The 20,710-nt window shown below is 42.6% G+C and overlaps 3 protein-coding genes across 4 annotated transcripts; all 3 read right to left on the minus strand.

The window, feature by feature from the left end:
* Positions 1 to 436: 436 nt before the first annotated feature.
* On the minus strand, positions 437 to 6,863 carry LOC137894172 (troponin I, fast skeletal muscle-like). Its single transcript, XM_068739650.1, has 7 exons — positions 6,605 to 6,863; positions 4,527 to 4,560; positions 3,363 to 3,402; positions 3,124 to 3,252; positions 2,094 to 2,183; positions 1,158 to 1,331; positions 437 to 753 (listed from the first exon to the last, which is right to left on the minus strand). Exons 2-7 carry the CDS (start codon positions 4,532 to 4,534, stop codon positions 673 to 675), a joined length of 522 nt encoding a protein of 173 aa, XP_068595751.1. The 5' UTR covers positions 4,535 to 4,560; positions 6,605 to 6,863; the 3' UTR covers positions 437 to 672.
* Positions 6,864 to 6,924: 61 nt separating this feature from the next.
* On the minus strand, positions 6,925 to 10,149 carry LOC137894175 (troponin I, fast skeletal muscle-like). The gene is made up of 7 exons (XM_068739653.1): positions 10,056 to 10,149; positions 9,067 to 9,099; positions 8,636 to 8,672; positions 7,969 to 8,097; positions 7,496 to 7,585; positions 7,207 to 7,380; positions 6,925 to 7,124 (listed from the first exon to the last, which is right to left on the minus strand). The coding sequence occupies exons 2-7, from the start codon at positions 9,072 to 9,074 to the stop codon at positions 7,047 to 7,049; spliced, it is 516 nt and encodes a 171-aa protein (XP_068595754.1). The 5' UTR covers positions 9,075 to 9,099; positions 10,056 to 10,149; the 3' UTR covers positions 6,925 to 7,046.
* A 3,143-nt stretch (positions 10,150 to 13,292) lies between these two features.
* On the minus strand, positions 13,293 to 19,264 carry LOC137894171 (troponin I, fast skeletal muscle-like). Of its 2 annotated transcripts, XM_068739648.1 has the most exons (7): positions 19,214 to 19,264; positions 15,802 to 15,837; positions 15,374 to 15,410; positions 15,169 to 15,297; positions 14,921 to 15,010; positions 14,665 to 14,841; positions 13,293 to 14,550 (listed from the first exon to the last, which is right to left on the minus strand). In XM_068739648.1, the coding sequence occupies exons 2-7, from the start codon at positions 15,810 to 15,812 to the stop codon at positions 14,470 to 14,472; spliced, it is 525 nt and encodes a 174-aa protein (XP_068595749.1). In that variant the 5' UTR covers positions 15,813 to 15,837; positions 19,214 to 19,264; the 3' UTR covers positions 13,293 to 14,469. The 2 variants fall into 2 exon arrangements, with proteins under 2 accessions (XP_068595749.1, XP_068595750.1); XM_068739649.1 differs by lacking the exons at positions 15,802 to 15,837; positions 19,214 to 19,264 and having other exon boundaries at positions 15,374 to 15,415.
* Between the last annotated feature and the right edge of the window lie 1,446 nt (positions 19,265 to 20,710).

A 20,710-nucleotide genomic window follows, 5' to 3' on the forward strand; every position in this document is an offset into this window, starting at 1 on the left:
TTTGTAGAGAGAATGGAATGCATCCCTTTTTAAACGGGATTAGTTTAAAAGTTGTCTTTTTGCCAAATATTGTTCTGACCTTCCTTAAAAAAGGCTACATTTTGTAGTAAAAATTCCATGTTGGCCCTTTTCTAAATGTTAAAAGTGACAAAGTGATCATAATGTCTCAAAAACTTGTTGTTTTTTTTCTGAATTTGATACTTTTTCACTAATTTTAAGGAAAGTGAAGCTTTTACGTCAAGATTCAAAGGATAAGGGTGGAAATATGAATAGATATCAATCAACATACTGAAGTAATTGAAGCTTGTGATCATGTCAAAACTACTTTTGTTCAACGAGACGATGAAATTAACTGTTTCAGTACTGTGTGACTGGATTAAAAATAAAATGACCATTATGCAGAGAGATTTAACAAACAAGTTAACCCATATTTTAGAACATTTATTTCTAAATGACTCCTTAGAAATCTGCCAACAGTTTTAACTGCGTACATGAAGACAGGACTTTGTCTCAGATCAGTCTCTCCCATTGACAACGGTATCACAAAAACAAAATAAAAAACAGCAACAAATAAGAGTGTCTAAACTCTCATCCCCGTTTCCCACTGGAACGCAGTGACGCGTTCAGTCACTCCGACCTCAGACATCCTCCGCCGCCGTCCTCCTCGCCGCTTCAAGAGGACGTCTCAAACATCTTCTTCCTGTCAGCCTTGCCCTCAATGTTTTTACGCCAGTCGCCGACCGCCTCTGTTGTCTGCAGAGGACACCAACGAGGGCTCTTTAACACCAACATTAACTCCAAACAGGATCACTGCTACACAATTCTACAGGAGAGTGACTTTTATTGAAGAGGAAATTACATCACTTCCCCTGTGGAAAACGTATTTTTCCCTGTTTCCAGGAAGTCGTTTGTATTATTTTGTCATCCTGAAAATCAAATCTTGTTTCTTAAGAAACTGAATAATTTCTCCTTTTCTATCAACTTTATGACGTCTGAAAGGAGATTTTCACCGTGTTTTGCTCTGGCTGCATTTTGATATTGAATATTTCCATACTGTTGAATTGGTCCTTTTATTTAAACTAGGCATGTGAATATTTCTTCCTCGGACATGATATAAGAGTTGATCATTTCAAGCGCCTCCATGCACCCTTTCTCACCTCTTCTTTGACCTCCTTCCTGACCTGCTTCAGGTTGGCTCTCAGGTCCATGGTCACCTTGTGTTTGCTCCCCAGCAGGGCCTGAAGCATGGCATCGGCAGACATGCGGACTCTCTTCAGGGCAGGCTTCTTCACCCCGGCCAGCTCCACCACCTTCAGCTTCAGCTCCTCAATCTGGAGGCAGAGAAACATTAAAATTGTTGGTTGGGTTAAATCTTAATTTCATCCATACTCCACAGAGACTAGCAGCTATCTGCGAACCAGTTAGCTGGATCTGGGTCTCCTTCACATAGATCACATGTGTCAAACTCAAGGCCCGGGGGCCAAATGTAGCCGGCTACATTTGGCGCTCAGGATCAGCACTGGACAGCTCCATAGGCAATATATGGAGCTGTCCAGTGCTGATCCTGAAAGTGCTGTCTTTTCTGCGGCATTAACTCGGGGAATGTTCTTTTTTTTACCCACTTCGGTTGGTTTTTTGGTGGGGACAAGGTGGTGGATTTTTGGTTTTGCATTGATTTTATATCGATTATCTTTGTTCATGCATGATGATTGCATTTGAATGGAACGTTTCCACATTATTAGATGTGTTAATTCATTCCCATCACAAACTTTGGTTCATACTTATGATTTTTCTCATTTACAGTGTGGCTTTATCTCTAATAATTTTTAAGTTACAATCTTTTGAAAAAGTGATATCAAAACTGAATATTTTATTGTAATTACTGTGGCGGCTAAAGAGTTAAATAAAAAAAATAGTTATTTAACAGCATGTTAAGGAGTAGTTACATTTATTTTACATTAAATGACATTACATTTAGTTACATTTTTTACTGTGTTATGGTTTACATTTGGCCTTTGGAGGGCAAACATAATGCTAATGTGGCCCTTGGAGAAAATGAGTTTGACACCCCTGACGTAGATCATGAGCCTCACCTCTTTGTCAGCCTTCTGCACTTTGGACTCTGCGTCATACCTCACATCGTCTACCTGGTCGATGGCGGAGTGAAGCTTCCTGCAGAGTTCCTGTAAAAGCCAGAAAAAGCCAGAAAAAACACCTTTCGTCAGCTGCTGATGACACAAAATAGACCTGAATAAATAACAACCAGGCTGCCGAGATTTATCTTTACGATCATGACACGTCCTGACTTTAGAACTCAATATGAAAACAAAAGATTCAGAAAAGAACGGTCTCGTCAATTAAATATCGAAATGAATAGTAAAAATCCACCCATTTATACAAAGTTTGTGTAAAAACACAAATTTAGACCTTAAAAATGTAACTTACATTTAATAATAATTAATTCACAGGTTCGAATCTGACTTGCAGCCTTTCTGTGAGGAGTTTGCATGTTCTCCCCGTGTCTGCGTGGGTTCTCTCCGGGTTCTCCGGCTCCCTCCCACCACCAAAAACATGCAAATTAGGTGAATTGGTTACACTAAATTGTCCACAGGTGTGAGTGTGTGTGAATGACTGTCTGTCTGTGTGTGGCCCTGTGATGAACTGGCAGCTTGTCCAGGGTGTACCCCGCCCGTCGAGTCTACACACCTAAGGACAATTTAGCATAACCAATTTACCTAATTTGGTGGCGAGAGGAAACCACAGAACTCAGCAAGGATCCAGAAGGAGGTCAGGAAAAAATATTCAATTTTAAAATGGAAAACTTAATTTACGGATTCAAAAATCTGTTAAAAATACACATCAACTCTGATTCACTTTTACTTTTCATGGTTGCTGTATAAAGATACCAAGAAAAATTTATAACCTTTTGATGATGACCCAGATCACCATGGTGATGGTGCAAATCGAAGTGCTTTTCTAGTTGTTGAAATTGTTATTCTTATTTTATTTCAATAAAATTGTTCCCCATTCTGGGGTCCACACTCAACAACTAGCCTTGACAGAAGTCTTTATCCAGAACTTTTCATACTACCATGGGCACAGCGCACCGGCACAAAGGCTCACCACAAGGGCGGCCTGGTCGCCGCCGAGGTTGGGCGCGGGACAGTTCTCTTCCATGTAGGCTTCCTTTGCCGCTGCAGTATCCTTCTTGTCTTGCTCAATCCAATTGGCAGCGATCTGTAGCATCATACTCTGCAAATAGGTGTAGAAATCAGCAGTCAGTCTGACGGTAACTCGCATCGATGTGTAAATGTTGATGACAAAACCCTCAATAAAAAGGAAAGAGAGGCTTAAAATCGCACCTTTAGATAATGCCTGCGGCTGGATGTCATTTTCTTTCCCCTGGAAGAGAAACATCAGTCATTATGAGAACTGATGGGCAGATGAAAGAATTGTTCTGAAGTGGTACAATGTTACAGAAATTTGTATAAATAAATGTACAAAGCTACTGTTAATATTTGGTTTGGGAGTGGAAACAAGAGGAGCAGCCTGGGTCCTCCGGCTGTAACCAATCACATCGTCCTACCAGCACCTCTCCATCACTAATGAACAGAGATAGTTCTGTTAGTCACCCAAATGCTTTACAGCAGAACTATTTCTGAGACATGTGAAAATATTTGAATGAAATGAACGTGACATTAAATGTCTTATTTTTTATTTGAAGAGGTGCTGGCTGTGCTCTTCTGTTTCCAGTCCTGTCTTTATGCTATGCTAAGCTTACATATGTATTAAGAGCACATTACAGGACTTGTATGTACCTTCACTTTAACATCATGTTGAGATCATGGATTCTGGATCATTTTGAATTTTTTGTTAACATTGCAGTCAATGGAGCTTCAGAATTTGTTCCTCAATATATCGGTTGATTATCCAATGTTTGTGGAATTTGGCACAGTCATGTAGGGTGGGGGCCTCAATCTCACCACCAAATTTTATCCAGATATGATCCAGATTGTGGATACTGTCGCTACACAAATAATCCAAATTTACTTACAATGAAGTTGTTGTTTTTATCTTATAAAATATGCATTCAATTTGCTCACCCAAAAGTCACGTCATGCAAAATGTCTCCTGGAGCTCATCCAGAATGAGATTGATGGATTTAAATCCACTGGTTTGCGGTGATTAATGTTTTAATGTGTATTAACACCCCATGATTTTTATTTTTTTTACCTGTTGGTAATTACAAAGAAAATGTTCTCCTCACACATAGAACCATGCACAGCTGTTGTCATCTGAAGCTCTGGCCTGACCTCCAAACCCAAACTCTCCGTGGAGGAATCAGGAATGTAGGCCAATAAATCAATAAGCAGCTGAGACTGAGGGGCCTCGAAAACACTTCAGAAGATTACAGAGAGCGCGTTTGAGAGACTGCCGTTGAATTTCTACCAGTCAGGATATTTGGTAAGTGCGCAAAGATGATGAAGATGATGACAAAGAAGAAGAAGAAAAGGATGTGTACTCACTCAGACATCGTGGCGGTTTTGTGATCTTCCAACCCTGCTCACAGACAGAAGAGACCCATCAGTGGTGCAACAAAGTAGTGACCTTCCCACCCCTAACAGGAAAGACGATACGCTTCACCATCATGAAGGGCTAACAGTGATCACAAACCGGCTAATTTTGGATCAGTAAGGTCAGATTCCGGTCCTTCTCTCGCAACAGTTGCCCCGGCTGGAAAAAATCTGCCTGGAATGTAACTTCCTACAGCGAAGCAACAATCTGACCATGAAATGCCACCCACAGACGCACACGCTAAAGCTAAAGCGGTTACCACCAAGTTCAACATCCTGCAGGCGTGCAAACCATTCGCACCAAGGCGTGGCCAGAACCCGGTCCCCACAATCCAGAAACTAGAAAACCTGTTCGTGTCTGCTCTTTTATGCCATTTCATTTCATGCTAAGATACAAAACACGACACATCACATCACAATGTAGTCAAAAGCAACACAAGAACAACAATTACAAAATTCTTAAAACAATCTTATCAATAAATTCCTCAGAAAATCAATCGTGAAATCACTTTTTTATGTAACATTTTACAGAAAACCACATTAAGACTAAAAACACTTAAACTTGAACTTAAATTTAAACATCCAGCGTCCGTCAGTCAGGCCGACGAGTCTCAGCTGCGCCTTCTCTACGAGTCGCTTGAACGCAGCCGCGGAGGTTGGAGGTCACACCTGCAGCAGCACCTTTAAAAGTCGCATATAAACCACCTCTGCAGAATAAATAAAGTCCCGCCTGCTGAGCAGACCTCAGTGTGGCTCCCTTTATTGTTTCAAGCTGAGTGAAAGCAGCCAAGCTGCAGAGACCCTCACCTGCTGAGCGTGATGAGGAAGAGGAGGAAGAAGAAGAAGAAGCTGCCAAGTGTGAAACAGTAAAGAGTTGTCTGGGTATATAGGGTGTGGAGTGTCCACTAAGGAGGACAGCCAGCCCTCTTTATGGTAGCGGAGCCACATTAGACCAATGAGCCGGCAGGCTCCAGAAATACCATCACAACTCTGAGGAACCTCGTGAATTTCTGCCGCTGGAAGTCGCCTCCCGGGAGTGGAGCGTGTCAGGTTCCAACGAGGAGATCGGTGAAAGGATGAACCAATTGTTGCACAACAGCAAACAAAAGCGATGCTTGTTCGTTCCAGTGGCAGGAGCAGCGGGTGAAATCTTTAGTCACACTTCATAGTTGGATGTTGGATGATATTGAAAGTTATTTGAACTTTTTTGTTTTTTCCATCATGTGCTGACATGTTGACCCCAGCGACATATGGCGCTCAGGTTCAGCGCTGGACAGCTCCATAGGTAGTCGGCTACATATTTAGCTGTCCAGTGCTGATCCTGAAGGCGAACTTCAGCACTGGACATTGGTTTGCGCATGTCCATGACAAGACAAGGTGGTGGTTTTTTGGTTTTGCTTTGATTTTGTATCGATTATCTTTGTATCTTTGTTACTGCGTGATGATTGCATTTGAATGGAACTTTTCCACATTATTAGATGTGTTAATTCATTCCCATCATCCCATTTTTTTCAAGATCCATCCAGCAGTTTTCCTTAATCCTGCTAGCAAACAGACAAAACTGACAGAGAGACAGACAAATAAACAGACAAACGCCATCAAAAACATAATCTCCATGGCGGAGGTAATGAATGGAAAAAGGCCATTCAAAACACAACAGTACAAAACCTCAGAAAAAGAGCTTTAAAAAGCCACAACAGAAACACTACTACTGCAGTACTGCAGACCCCAAGCACATGCCCCTCAACTCAAAAGCTGGAGTTTTATAAAACACATTCGTGGGACGAGAATCTTGTAGATGATTTTACTGGAAAAGATCATAAGCAGCTGAAGTGAAAGGACAGAAAGAGACAAATTCATGTCTGGGAGGGAATGAGGAGAAATGAGCCTATCTCTGAATGTTATTATTTTATCATGTATAATTCTTTCATCCTTCATGTGCTGTAAAGCACTTTATCTAAAAGTGAGATGAGCTCATGCAACATTAAGATTTAAGTTTAAAGAGAGAGAAGCAAAGATAATCCACTCACCATCTGAAGAACTTCACGTTGCTCCAGGTTTGTTTGTGATGGAGGAAGAGGAGACGAGTGATTGGGTCAAAAGGTTTCGCTCTCATCCTGGTTTTTATGACTCAAACTAAGGAGAGGTGATGTGCAGGAAAGAAATCATCCAGCACAGAGAACAGGAAAGGCTTTCTGCTGACACCTAGTGGTTCACTGAGGGAATAGTACACAGTCAACCAGAAGGGAAAAAACTAGGGATGGTGGGGGGGGGGGGGTTCTGCCTTATTAAGTTAAAGTGAGGTCAGCCGACGGGCCGTAACATCAACAACAACAACAACAGACCAAACTGAAACTGACAGATTTAATGAAACTCAGGTTATTTCATTTCAACAAAAACAAAATCGAATAATAATAAATTCCTTAAAAAGTGCTAACGGCCCAAGCAGCTACTTGAGGGGAGTTAAATTCTTTAGGAACTCTCGAACATCTTCTTCCTGTCAGCTTTGTCCTCGATGTTCTTACGCCAGTCGCCGACCGCCTCAGCAGGCTGCAAGACACAAACCATTAGTGGTCGAGGTACCGGCCTCTGTCCTCCGCAGCTGCTCCACTGGCCCCTCTCCATTACTCACCTCCTCCTTCACCTCCTTCTTCACCTGCTTCAGGTTGGCTCTCAGGTCCATGTTGACCGTGTGCTTGGAGCCCAGCAGAGCTTTCAGCATGGCATCGGCGGACATGCGCACCTTCCTCAGAGCGGGCTTCTTCACTCCAGCCAGGTCGACCACCTTGATTTTTAGATCTTCGATCTAAGTGGAACCAAACGGGTGAAATCGAGCCAACGGAAGCTCCAGACAGACTGAAGCTACAGTGGAAGCTGAGAGTTCAGCAAACACAAGCCAAAATGTCAACTCGGAAGCGCACCTCTTTATCCGTCTTGGAAACTTTGGAGGCCAAGTCATACCGCTCTTCGTCCACTTTGTCGATGAAGGCGTGCAGCTTTTTACAGACGTCCTAAACACGGGACAGACGTGAGGTTCACTTGTAAACACAACGAAAGGACTTCCTGTAGTCACGAACGTTACTTTTGCATGTTTTGTTGAGAAGTACGGTCTCAATGTTAAACCACTGCAGAGCATTTCTGTCCACCACCAATGCCAAAAGCAGAGGGTTTGTTGATTTTGCAGCCATTTTCAGTCAATAAAAAACAGGTATTTTAGGGCAAAACCTTTCCTGAGCGTAGCTTTTTAAGGCTTACGCCTGACTTTAAGCAAGTTAATGTCATAATATTCAAAAACAGAGATGTTTTTGATTTTAAGAGACCTCCCATTTGCGGAAGTGATGAGGCTTTTGGCCTTCGGCTCGTGGCTCTAAATTAAATCTGTAGCACGTCTCACCATGAGGGTGGCTTGGTCTCCGGAGAGGCTGGGGGCCACACAGTGCTCAGCCATGTGGGCCTCCTTGGCAGCCACAATGTCCTTTTTCTCCTGTTGTATCCAGTTGGCTGCGATCTGCAGCATCACGCTCTGCAGGAAAGAGCCAGTTATTGATCTTTTACAGTTGAATATTTGTAGGCAAAAACATAGTGTAAATTTCCCTGCATCGTGGAATTGTTTTTCTTAAATCACACAATAGATTAATCTTTGCTTTAGTACCACTTAATCTTCTTTTAGTCACTGAAATATGTATTTCTCGCTGCTTTAAATAGAAGATGCAGGAAATCTCCATTTGATTTCAGTGAAATAATCACATTTTGTTTTACACCTTTAATGGATAAACATTTGCATTAAAGGCCTTTGACAAGCAGGGGGCACCGCAGAGCTTTACAATGCGTTTTGACACCCATGATAAAGACGAATAAATAAAACAATTTATCATGTGAAGTCCACATTGTTTCTGATGCCCTTGATACTCCTGGACGTTAGTTTACGTAGCCCTAACTGGTTATTCCGCAATCTTGGTTTATGGGTGAGGGGTCAGTTTACATTTACACGACATATAACACCTTATTGATCAGCAGCTTGGATTCTTTACAATTATCACTAGTATTGATTGACTCTTTACCTTCAGATGATGCCGGCGGCTTGAGGTCATTTTCTTCCTGTGAGGGTAAAGGGAGGTTTTAACAGTTTTTCCCCATTACTGTACATTACTAAATAAATGTCAACATAAACAATGAACAAATTCAATAAAATGTATTTGCTCTTTCTGCTTTCCTTTCTTGCTTCATTTCTTCTTCTTACCCATATTTGGTCTTTCTACTTTCCTTCCAAGTTTCTCTCTCTTCTTCCAATTTCTCTCTCTTTCTTGAACCCTTTCCATCTTTCTCTGTCTTCCCTTCCTCACTCTGGTAAGCTTTTTTTTTTCTTCCTTTCTTTCTCTCTTCTATTTTTCATAGTCTTTCCTTCCTTTCTGATCCTGATCATTCTGCAGGATTCCAACTCTTTCTCCGGTCACAGCGTATCAATAACTGATCATCACGAAACAAGACTTACTCAGACATGTTGGCGGTTTCTTTCCTTTACAGCCTGTTTGATGAGAAGAATAGAAGAGAAGAGAAGCTCATTGAGCGGAAGGACACTAAACGATGCTGTATGAAATGCGATCTAGTTGATGAGCAGCTGAGTGGTTCTGAGCTAAGTTTGGAGTTTGGGTCGAATGTTGCCGCTGACGCCCGTGATAAGCTCCTTTGCAGGTGTTCAGAACCGAATATCCTCTCAGAGTTAACACTTCAATTCCTTTCAAGACTAAGAACTCCTCCAGCAGAATGTGCTGCTGCAGCATGTTGGTCATCTGTCAACAGTTGCAAGTCGCTCGGGCCAAGACTCGGATTTCATGAGTTATTTTTTTTGCTATAAATAATTCCAGGTTTGAGTTTCTACCTCCTTAACTCTGACTCTACAAGCGGAGAAGCTGAAAGGATTTCGACACACAGCCAGATTTGAAGACATTTCATTAAATCCAAAACACAATGTGAGACAAATTAACAATTTCCATTCTTGCATCCTTGATCCTGTTTAATAAAAGAGCTCGTCCCTCTTTTGTTTAATGACAGAGATTACAAATTGATGATATTATTCAAATGTTTGCCCTCTTTGATGCATATATTTTACACCAAATCAATATAAGTACTGTTAAAAAAACAACTTTATCCAAGATCTCCAGCAACCATCCAGGAGAATCCAACAATAGCATCCTTACATTTTACAAGTGATTACAAGAGCAAAATTCCTGCAATCAAATCCATCCATAGTAGGGAAAAATGACAGATACAATGAAATCATGCATCCCAGCTTTAATCATCCTGCAGACAACAGACCAAAGGTCACGACTTTCATCCCCGGATCACTTTGCCAGCCAGGACTCCTCAAAAAGAGTCTAAGCAGACTCCCCATGCTGCTTTACATCCATTTACCAACTCCGTTCATGCACGCAGTGAGGAAGAGGGATAAGAGGAGGAGGACGTAAGGGAAACTGGCCTCACCTATAAGGAGCTGGAGAGTCGAGGAGCCCTGCAGGACGGACCAGAGGCAGTGGGAAGAAGTCGTCTCCAGGCTGTATATATATATATATGAGGTATCCAATATGGATATAGAGTTCCTCTTTATGGGAATGGGGGATCTTCAGTCCAATCGGCCGGCAAGGTCCTGAAATATCATGGTCCGCTACCAATACCACGCTGTAAAGCAGGCCTGGCAGAGGAGGAGCCTGATATCCTTTTAGAACCCGACTCGGTGAAACCAAGATCCTATAAAAGGGAGGAAAAGGACTTTAAAACCATCAGAACCCAAACGTTTGAGCAGGTGAAGATGGGATGGGCGGGATTAAAGTGGAGGGGCAGCAAAGGTGTTATTGTGTTTTCTGCTTGGCTCGGAGGATGCTGAAACCTCCCGAGTTTGTGAGAAGCGAGTCATTAATAGGTGGAAATCAAAGAGTTTGAGGCTTGAGCCTGCTAATTCACAAAAAGGTCAGACATTCACAGCCCTGAGGTTTCAAAAACTTGAAACAAGGTCTTTGCCAGTTCTCGATTGAGCTCGGAGGGCTTTCCTGGAGGAACTGCCCAGCAGAGCGTCATTCTCCTCGGGACGAGGCTGAAGGCTGCCTGTCAAGCTGAAGCTAAGCTTGTCGATGAATAGCGTGGACATTTGATATTAACATCAAAGGAAGGCGAGCTAATCCTTTCTTATCAAGAGTTTTATGTGCACGGATTTGGTCGCTGAGCTTCCTTTAGTCCTGGACTCTCATACTGCTTATTTTCAGATAGAGATCCAAATTAGTGTTTAAGGTATATTAAGGCTAAGACAATTTCATTCATGAAAACTCCTTTGAACTACCTGTAACTGGATGATGCTCCACAATAATCGTTCTTCAGTCACCTCTAAAAAAAAAGTGAGTGAGTGCAGAAACAACTTAAACGCAGTTTAATCTTTGATATCACTTTTAAGTATTGCTCAAAATAAAGTGCTGAGCAAGCGCCCATGCGTGTCGTCTATAAATACCACCGGCTGGCCTAGTTTGCGTTTCATCTTGGATTGGAGATTTGACTTGTGGTGGATCCGTCTTTAGAAATCCTTCCAGACGTCTGGCCGCAATGGGGGAGGGGCTCTCATATTAAATATGTGGGATGCTGGCAGGTAGGCAGGAAGGAAGGTTTTCCCTGTGTGTAATGTTACATTGTGCCTCGGGTTTCTCTCTGGAATCTACCTGGGCAGGAACGTTATGATACGAAAACTGCAATTGGTTTAACGAAAAGGACTCGTCCATCAAAAGGTTTGTTGCCTCCTGTGCATCTCACTTGTTTAAAGGTTCTGAAAATAATCTGGATCATCAAAAGCTTCTAAATTGTTCCTGGTATCTTTACACACCAACCACGAAAAGTAAAAGGGAATCAGAGTCAGAGCCGTCAAAAACATAACCTCCTTGGTGGAGGTAATAATTCCTTAATCTTTGGGGGAATAAATATTAATACTAATTGACAGATAAATACGGAGGTGGATGCAGAAAGTTTGTTTTCTGTCAGCACCACCATCCATTCACCGGGGGGGAGGGCAGTGATCAGTAACACTCACACACACAGACCTGGGCTGAAGAATAACTTTTGCCTGATGTGTTGCAGGGACATCTGCTCTGCTTTACAGGTCCAGAACAGAAAGCGATGGAGAAGAAAGTCCAAATGATGAGGAGTTAAAAACCAAGCCCACCCTCCCAGAGGCACTGGTGTAAGCGATCACCTGTTACCTCTTTACCAGCCATCACCTCAGACCCACTGACCATCAGAGGTGTCTAAGCTAAAAGCACTTAACAGGTCAGACTATAGGACGATGGGCCGGGGGGGGTGGGGGGCAACGTGGAAGGAGCCGGCCTAAGGTGTAGACAGCAGAGATTATGTAGGTATGCTGGGAATGCCGTGATGGAGGTTGATGCTTGGGGTCAGGTTCGCCGCTCCGATAGGGAGGCAAGGCAGGTATTTCCGGCCAAGATGTCCGGCCTACAACTCGAGCCTCAGGAATGTTCAGCATGGCCGGTCTGAGTCTGGAGACGTGATTGAAGCGTGTGGCCTTTCCTCACTATGTGAATGTATTAGCGACTGTATGTATATGTTTGCATAGAGCTTGATTCATGCTCCTGATGGTGAAGTCGTCATCGTTGAAGCCGTTTAGATTCATCCACCATCTGGTGGACGTTTGTAGAAGGCGTGCTTGTCGCCGCCCGGCCGGGATGTTCTACAGGAAGAGCCGCTGCTCATCACGTTGAATTAGAAAATGCCAACATGTAAACTACTGCGTGGCAAAAGTATGACTGAGAAAGAAGCAGCGGCTTTATTTGTCATTATTTAAATTGTACAATGAAATTACGAGGTTAGAGTCTGAACAATCTGAATGAACCTACCTCTGCTGCAAACCCAACTTGACGACATCAACGCCCATCTGCATGAGAAAATGAAAAAAAGAATCAAGCAATTGTTTGGAATGAAACACACATTTAGCATGAAACTAAAACCTTATAATATAACTCACCTTCTTGGCTTTATAAAATGCTGAGATTTTTCTGTTTGTAGCTTTGTGCTAACAACAGAGAGCGGTTTTAACCAGTTCAAGAAAAAAAAATCGGTGAATCGGGAACAGCAGTTTGAAGAAAACCCCGTTACTGAAAAAAAAAAAATCTGAGGACATTCAGTTCTTGAATTAACAACACATTATTATTCTGAAGGCCTGTGAAACATTAAACTGACTTAAATTTAGAAGTAAAAAGATGAACAATAAAGAGATTTTAGCACGTTTTTGTCCTTGGATAACATTGTTCAGTTTCTACTAACCTCAGTTTCATCAGTTTGATTTTGACCAGCAAGTATGACGTTTGCATAAAATAAAAAAATTAAAAAGCTTCGATTTAAATTCTGTAAATATTAAAATACATTTAAATAACTTTATTAGAATTATCACAATTTCCTTCATTTGTTTAGAGTTTTCATGCTGCATTAACCCACGTCGTCATAAAGTTGTGCAGGATGAGAGAAATCTAATACTTTAAATACAACTGTTTCCAAGGTTGATTTAAAAGTCGAACAGCCTCTACAATTTCCCACTTGCTAACGGAGCGTAGTGTTAATATCCTGAAACATATTCACAGAGTTCAGAGGAATTCTTCTGATTGCATTAGTGACACTTAAAGATGAATGTGAGAGTGAACGAAGCATTTACAAATTCAATGAGACCTGGAACAAGGTGTAGTGTTTGAATTTAATGTGTCCACAACAAGATGAGAAAACTACATTGCATTTCCCGGTGGAACAGCTTTGAAAAGGCGACATGGTATTTTTGAGTACAGAGATGGCTGAATTATACTTCTGCAACAGGAGAGTCAATTTTCATTCCTTATTAGCTCATCAGGCTAACACAAGATGCTAGCTACACTCCTGCCAGTCATAAATTGGTATAAATTCCACGTATGAACCAAACATGAACTTTGCCTGAGCCCAAAGTGCAAAGTATTATTCTTATATGTTATTGCAGAAGAAAGAAAATATTTTAAGACAATCACTGGCATAAAGTGTGCATGATGTTTATTCTACAGTAAAACACATGAAGATATCTTTATTTTAAAGTTGAAAATCTAAGCCATCGTTCTGAGGGTGCGGCCCTTTTTAAAATTAAAACTCTCCTCGACACAGCAAAACTGGTTTTCTCCTGTGGGTTTTAATAAATAACCTTAATGATAATAATCCCTTTCTGATGAAGGGTGAAGACGGATCAGCGACAACGCGGTACCAATGCGGGTTTCAGGGAGAAGGTAAAGCAAATATTTCAATTTCAGATGTCGGCCACTTCAGAACAGACGCAGGTTTGAGTCATTGCTGAGACCAGTAGATGCAGCACAAATATCACAGTACGGCGTAATACAGGCAAAAACAGAGGGCAGCTTAGATGCAACTGAAGAGTTCTGTTCCAGAGTAACATATTCAAAAAACCACCCAAACCCCTGTCCTCTCAGCCTCAGCTCACATTGCAGCTGTCCTTTATTTTGAAAATCCAAACTGTGTCACTCGCCGACTGGTTTGGGCATGAATACGTGCAGTTACTTCAATGAGCTAAAGTAAAACGGCTGGAACTTATCGGTAGATGACATCATGGATTTGGGTAAAGCATACAAGGATAATAAGGATAAGGATAATCATCATTTTTAACATCATGTGACACCGCTAGAGGACTTTCATCACCTACTGGACCATTAACCTGAAGACCACTCGTTTACAGCGTATAACCGCTCCTCCACAGCCTCTTCCGTTTAATGAGGTAAGGGTAGGTTTAAAGGGGATATGCAACACTTTGGAACAAAACTCTTCAGCTACGAGACCTGATTCTGTCCTGAAGGGTCCGGCGACCAGTGGCGGATGCCATTTAGCTATCAAACATCTTCTTCCTGTCGGATTTGTCCTCAATGTTCTTACGCCAGTCTCCCACATCACGCAGCTGCTTTTCCTGTGAACACAGACAATGTTCAAATTCATTCAATTAAACCAATGTTCCAAAACAAAAAGGGGGGGGGGGGAGCAGTGCAGCAGAAAAATGGATGACAAATCGACCAGGTCTCACCTCCTCCTTCACCTCCTTCTTGACCTGCTTCAGGTTGGCTCTCAGGTCCATGTTGACCGTGTGCTTGGAGCCCAGCAGAGCTTTCAGCATGGCGTCAGCGGACATGCGGACCTTCTTCAGACGGGGTCTCTTGAACTTTCCCCGCAGATCCATGATCTTTATGTTGAGGTCTCTGACCTACGGGGGTGGATTCAGGGATTTGCCGTTAAATAGAGATCGGCTTAAGGTAAACTAACAACTGGAAAAAGTGTCTCACCTCATTCAGAACCATGCCCAGTTTGAACTCTAGGCAGTAGCGCTCCTCTTCACTGATGTCAATCTGATCATGGAGTTTCTCGCAAAGCTCCTGCAAACAAAACAGTCGGAGATAACTGCAAACGTTTACAGAATAAATGTGTCTTAAACTTGCCTTTAGCTACGAACGAACTAAAACGTGATTCATGGAGAATAAAGAAGAGTACGAAGTTGTTTTGCAGGCCATTAAGTGACTCTGCCTCGCCTCACCACCAACTCGTCCTTGGAATACGGCAGCTCCAGCGGAGGACATTTGTTGGCCAGAAACGTATCCCTCTCGTCAACCTTCTTTTCTGCTTCAACCTCCAGCAAATTATTGGCCACCACCAGCATGCAGCTCTGTGGATGACATCATCGAGCGTCTAAATGTTTTCAAGCCAGCGTTCAAAGCAGCATCACTGACAGTAATACTTACTTTCAGAGTATGCTTACGCCTCGCAGACAGTCGTTTCCTTCAGATGAGCAAATAAAGCAGGAATCAAACGGGTGGAATGACAGGAACTCGTAAATTGTAATTTTAGCAATAAAAAACACACAAACACTTAATTTTTCCTTCATCATTTTGTCATCACAGAAACTTCTCAGCATGCTCATGGGACTTTTTTTTTTTTTACGTTGCTTTTAATAATGAGTACCGGTACTTAATTTTTTTTTTGTGGATATCATTATTTCAATAAGACTATAAAAAGAAAGTACCGTATTGTTAATCTGTAAAAATAATTATAGAAATAAATATATAAATCAAAGAACGGATCTTTCTTGGAGGCATTCTAGACTCTTCTTGTTCAATTAGTTCAGTGAGAAGATTTAAAATACAGAAAAATACATAAAACAATTGCTCACTCATCTGCCATCTTTGCTGCAGGATCTGGATATTATCTGGTGGAAAAGCATAAAGGGAACCATTAAAACTCCGTTTGAACCCTTAGCTGGGACATGACCACGGACCCTTCTGCATGCAGCTTTGCCCTTTGCTCCTGCCAGCACTGGTCCGTTTGAGTCCTTTTTTAGTGCATGCAGGAAGTAAAATCTATCAGCATCAATTTGTACATGTAGGAAGGGAAAAATTCTGTTCAATCGCTACTCAAAAGTAACCCAAAACGGTTTCATAGAAAGGTTTAAGCGACCAACCAGAAAAAGAGACGCATGAAAAGCTTTAGTTATGATTCTGACATTATTTCTTTTGGGGGGGGGGGGCGTTTTGCTTTAAATGATAGGGCAGCAGAGGATATGACAGGAAATGCGGAGAGAGACATCGCGTCCCTGAACCCCATGCGCCACCTGTGGACCTGGCTTCTTCATATTTGTAGCCGTGTGTCCCCTCCTTCTAATTCCTTCACACTCGTCTCGCATTTCACGTTTGGCTCCTGTTCATTCTATCTTAAGGCATCATGTTAATTCCGGGAAATGTCATGGAACTGAATTTTGTAACCCAGACAATGTTAATCCCTTTAAGTAACACTATGTTTAGCAGCACGGCCCTGGGGGGGGGGGGGGGGGGGAGCCCAACACTGGTACAGTTAAATATTGAAGCAACTTTTGTACATTTTGCCATGACGTTTGGTTCAGACTTCAGACGTTTGCAGACTTCTGTTGTCTTACAGCGACACCAGGGGGTCGGAATTAGGAATTGACATGTTAAATTTAACATCATGCTTGCAGCATTTATTGCAAGTGAAATGCTATGCTGCACACTTGGCTCAGTGGCATATGTTAGCATGTTAACGCTAAGTTTCATTTCTTGAGCCTCGGCTGCGTGTTCAGTGAGAACTAACGCCAGCATGTTCATTCATTCATCCGTCGTCCTGACCGTTTTGTCCGTTACCGGGTTGCAGGTTGTGCTGGAGCCGATCCCAGCAGTCAACGGGCGAGAGGTGGGGTTACACCCTGGACAAGCCGCCAGTTCATCGCAGGGCCACACACAGCGTCACCAATTCACCCAAATTGCATGTTTTTGGTGGAAGGAACCCGGAGAACCCGGAGAGAACCCATGCAGACACGGGGAGAACATGCAAATCCCGCACAGAAAGGCCACAAGTCAGATTCAAACCTGTGACCTTCTTGCTGTGAGGTAACAGCGCTAACCACTGCGCCACCGTGCTGCCCACCAGCATGTTAATACGCTGAATCAAAGCATGAATGTCAGCATTTTCCTCATTCTTCCTCATTCTTCCCGAGAGTGAAAAACAGCCTCCGTCTGCATCACCGATGCATCATGCATTACTCGCCAAAATACTTCCAGTATAGAAGTGAATGATAATCAATAATCAATGCACAGAACCTGGAATCATCCAAAACCACTAAAGCGCCTTAAAGCACTAAAGGCCTACGCCTTACAATGAACATCGCTAAGCAAGTTCTAGTCATCATCAAACCTTCCTGCAAGCAGCAGAAGAAGTATCACCGTCTTCCACTGAAGTGAACGCGCTTATATTCAACTATGCAAGCCCTGCATTCACATAAATATCACAACATCATCAGCTAATTATACAAACTAATAAGGTTGAGTGACGTGTCCTCATCAGATTGTAAACGCTGATGCTCCTGCTGCAGGCGGTACTAGTGTGAAATGGTTTGCTGAATCCAACAGGTCGCCAGGGAAGTAAGAGTTCTGGTGTCAATAATGCTAAATTAACTATATAAATAAGTAATAATAATAATAGCAGCAGAAGAAACTTTGATTAAAAAAAAAAGCATCGCGACTTTTTTCATATAAGGAGGAAGGAACCAGCTAATGAATGATTTTTACTTTAGCGTGAATTATAAACGTACTGCAGTTGACTAAATGTAGTGAGCTGCCTTTCTTGGCATGAATAGATCAGCTACTTTCTGAACCCGGCTGGGGGGCTTTGAGGCCTCTTTCAGAGGTCAAATGCTGCCTGTGCTGTTTGTTTCGGGTCTGTGACAGAGCAGTGGAATTAAGACTCTATTCCTAGACCACAGCTGTTCCTAACATCTTCATTATGGATGGGGAAAAATGACTGACAGCAGGGCTCGTCTTGAAAGAAAAGAAGTCTGACAGCCACGGTGGGCTTTGTGGGCACATAGCTGGCCCAGGAACAAATGGCCTGCAGCTGTAAGCCGATAGGAGGCAAGGGAGGCGTCTCCAGCGCTAACAATGTATTTTAGGACGACGGAAACTAACAAGACGCCGCAAAATGTTAATCTGAAGATGGAATAATATCAGTAGGGTTTATTTAAGGCCCTGAGTTTCATCTTAAGTAGGATCATGTGTGTGTGTGTGCGCAATTGTGTGCGTGTTATGAGACCGGGATTGTCTCTGGAGGAAGGGTACAGGAATTCACAGTAACCCAACCCCACAGGACGTCCCTCAGACGGACAAGATGTTAGGACATATTCCAAAAATAAGTCGTTAGCTGCAGATACAATTGTTCTCCTGCACACTGAGCAAAATGCAGAAGAAGAAGAAGAAGATAGAGGAGCATGTAAACACAAGGCAACGAGAATCTAAATGTTGTAAATGTCAAGCACTTCTAGAGAGGAAAGATTAACCTTTAAATGGATGAGAGACGATAATCTGGAGACAAGGGATTAAATGAGGCGAGAAGCGAAGAGGGACTCTGAGACGGGGGCAGCTACGGCAGATTAAACCCCGTTTTCCTCTGAAGCCTTTGGCGCTGACAGGAGGATAAACACTGATGGATCGATTTCCAAGTTCATGGCTTGTTGCGGTGTTGCCTTTCAGCGTGTCACATCATCAGAGCACGCACACATCACGGGGTTCACTAACACGGCAGACCAAGTCTGTGTCCTCACGTTCCTAAAATGGGAGAAAAGCTACCTCTCGATGCACAATGAGAGCTCGCCTGATGAAAGAAGTAGCAATCTGTAAAAACGACAAGATTCCACGAACATTTCAGCCAAATGTAAATCTAAAGGTTTATTCTAGCAAATTAAAATCCAGTGCTAAAAAGTGCTGAAACAACTTGGTCCCTCTTTAATTCACCAAATCATCCGATCCCTTTGCCCCTTTGTTATTCTGCTGTGGCTGGTGGGAACGCCAGCGCCAGCTGGTCACACACGCTGCATGACTTACAAAGCATCACTATTCACCAGGATCTCTAACAAGAAGAGTTAAAAGCAAAAGCTTTGTCTACAACCTTCCCTCACAGAACTGCAACATATTCCAGACAAACCGCTGCCATGCAAAGAACCAGCGTGCAAACAGGGGAAACCTTCCATGCGTTTAGACTCCATCTACCAAGGAAAGCGTGCAGCGTGGACGAGATCTTACTTCACTGTGCAGAGCAGGCGGCTGATTAGAGTCGCACAGACGCAGGCTGACTCTCAGGCAGACCGAGTGCTAAGAAGGTATATATTGCAATCACCGATGGGCCTCTAAATCCTCCACTTTCTCTTTATGGAAATGGATTACTGGTCACACCAATGAGCTGCCAAGGTCATGAAATAGAGTACAGTGACATCTGCCCCCTCCCCCCCCCCCCATTATAAATAACCCAACCTTTAAGAATGCTGGCGAGTGATTAACTACAACGAATCATCATTATTAAGCATTGAAATATTTGATCAGGTGATCAATCTTTAGAAATAATTATATTCTTATTTTTTTTGGGGGGGGGGGGGGGGGTTATATTGTTGTAAAGCTCTGTTATATACTTTTAATGACTGAGTCTTGACTGTGAAACTTTTTTCTTTTCCATTTCTGTGGTGATTAGATAGTAAATTACCGTTTGGGTATTATAGTATTAGCATTCTAATAGCTTTGGGCTTTTGCCCCGTCACTCACATTGAATGTGTTTCGCCTGACAGCCGATACAAACAGGAGAAGCATGCATGTATGTAGAGTTTAAAAACGTGTGAAGCTAATTGATGTTACTTTATAATAAACAATCTGCATTTCGAGACAGTGAATAAAGTATCATTTCCTTCTGCTCCACTGATTAAGGAATTTTGAATTCATGACAGTTTGTTCACAATTCTGATTATTTTTTATGCAAACTAAACCTTGTGGATTTTTTTTTGTTGCCGTTTGTCCCTGTATTAAAACTGCTGACCATCACAGCTGCTGGATTTTGGTGAAACAGGAAATTGTCTTTATATTTGGGTTACAGTCATGCGACAAGAAAGTTGTACTCACAGCGTGTACGCTAGAATTCTAAAAGGGGGGGGCTCAGCTATATACCTGAAAAAGTGAGAAAACCTTGTGAGCAAAGACTAAAACAAAAATGGTGAAAAGCAAATTTGACTATTTATATTTAAATTCATTAAGGGAAAATTCAACTCACCAAGTGACACTGAAATTCTGTTTGATTCGAATTTCCATCCATCCATCTTCCACCGTTTATCCAGGGCCGGGTCACAGAGGCAGCAGTCTCAGCAGGGAGTTCCAGACTTCCCTCTCCCCACCCGGGGCCCCACCCTGGAGCCAGGCCTGGAGCCGGGGTTCGAATGTACCTGCTGAACGAAAGGTTGAAGCGGGTCCGAACTCTGGTGGACTCGCCATTCACCGAGGGAACCGTAGGGGACGGGTGCATTGTGGATTGGGTGGCAGTCGATGGCAGGGGCCTCGACGCCCCGATCCCCGGACACGTGTGTGTGACACCATTAAAAGCTTTTCACTTCATAAAACAGCAACATCTGAGAATCAGGGTATTCATTTTAGCCCCCAGTTGCATCTTGCCACCTGTCTCTCCAAAATATGTTGTGTACAGTTAAATAAAAAAAAGCTTACATAAAACATTTAAAGAAATTCCATCATGCGGCTTCAGTG

Source organism: Brachionichthys hirsutus, chromosome 5, assembly GCF_040956055.1.
Source record: "Brachionichthys hirsutus isolate HB-005 chromosome 5, CSIRO-AGI_Bhir_v1, whole genome shotgun sequence".
NCBI lineage: Eukaryota > Metazoa > Chordata > Actinopteri > Lophiiformes > Brachionichthyidae > Brachionichthys > Brachionichthys hirsutus.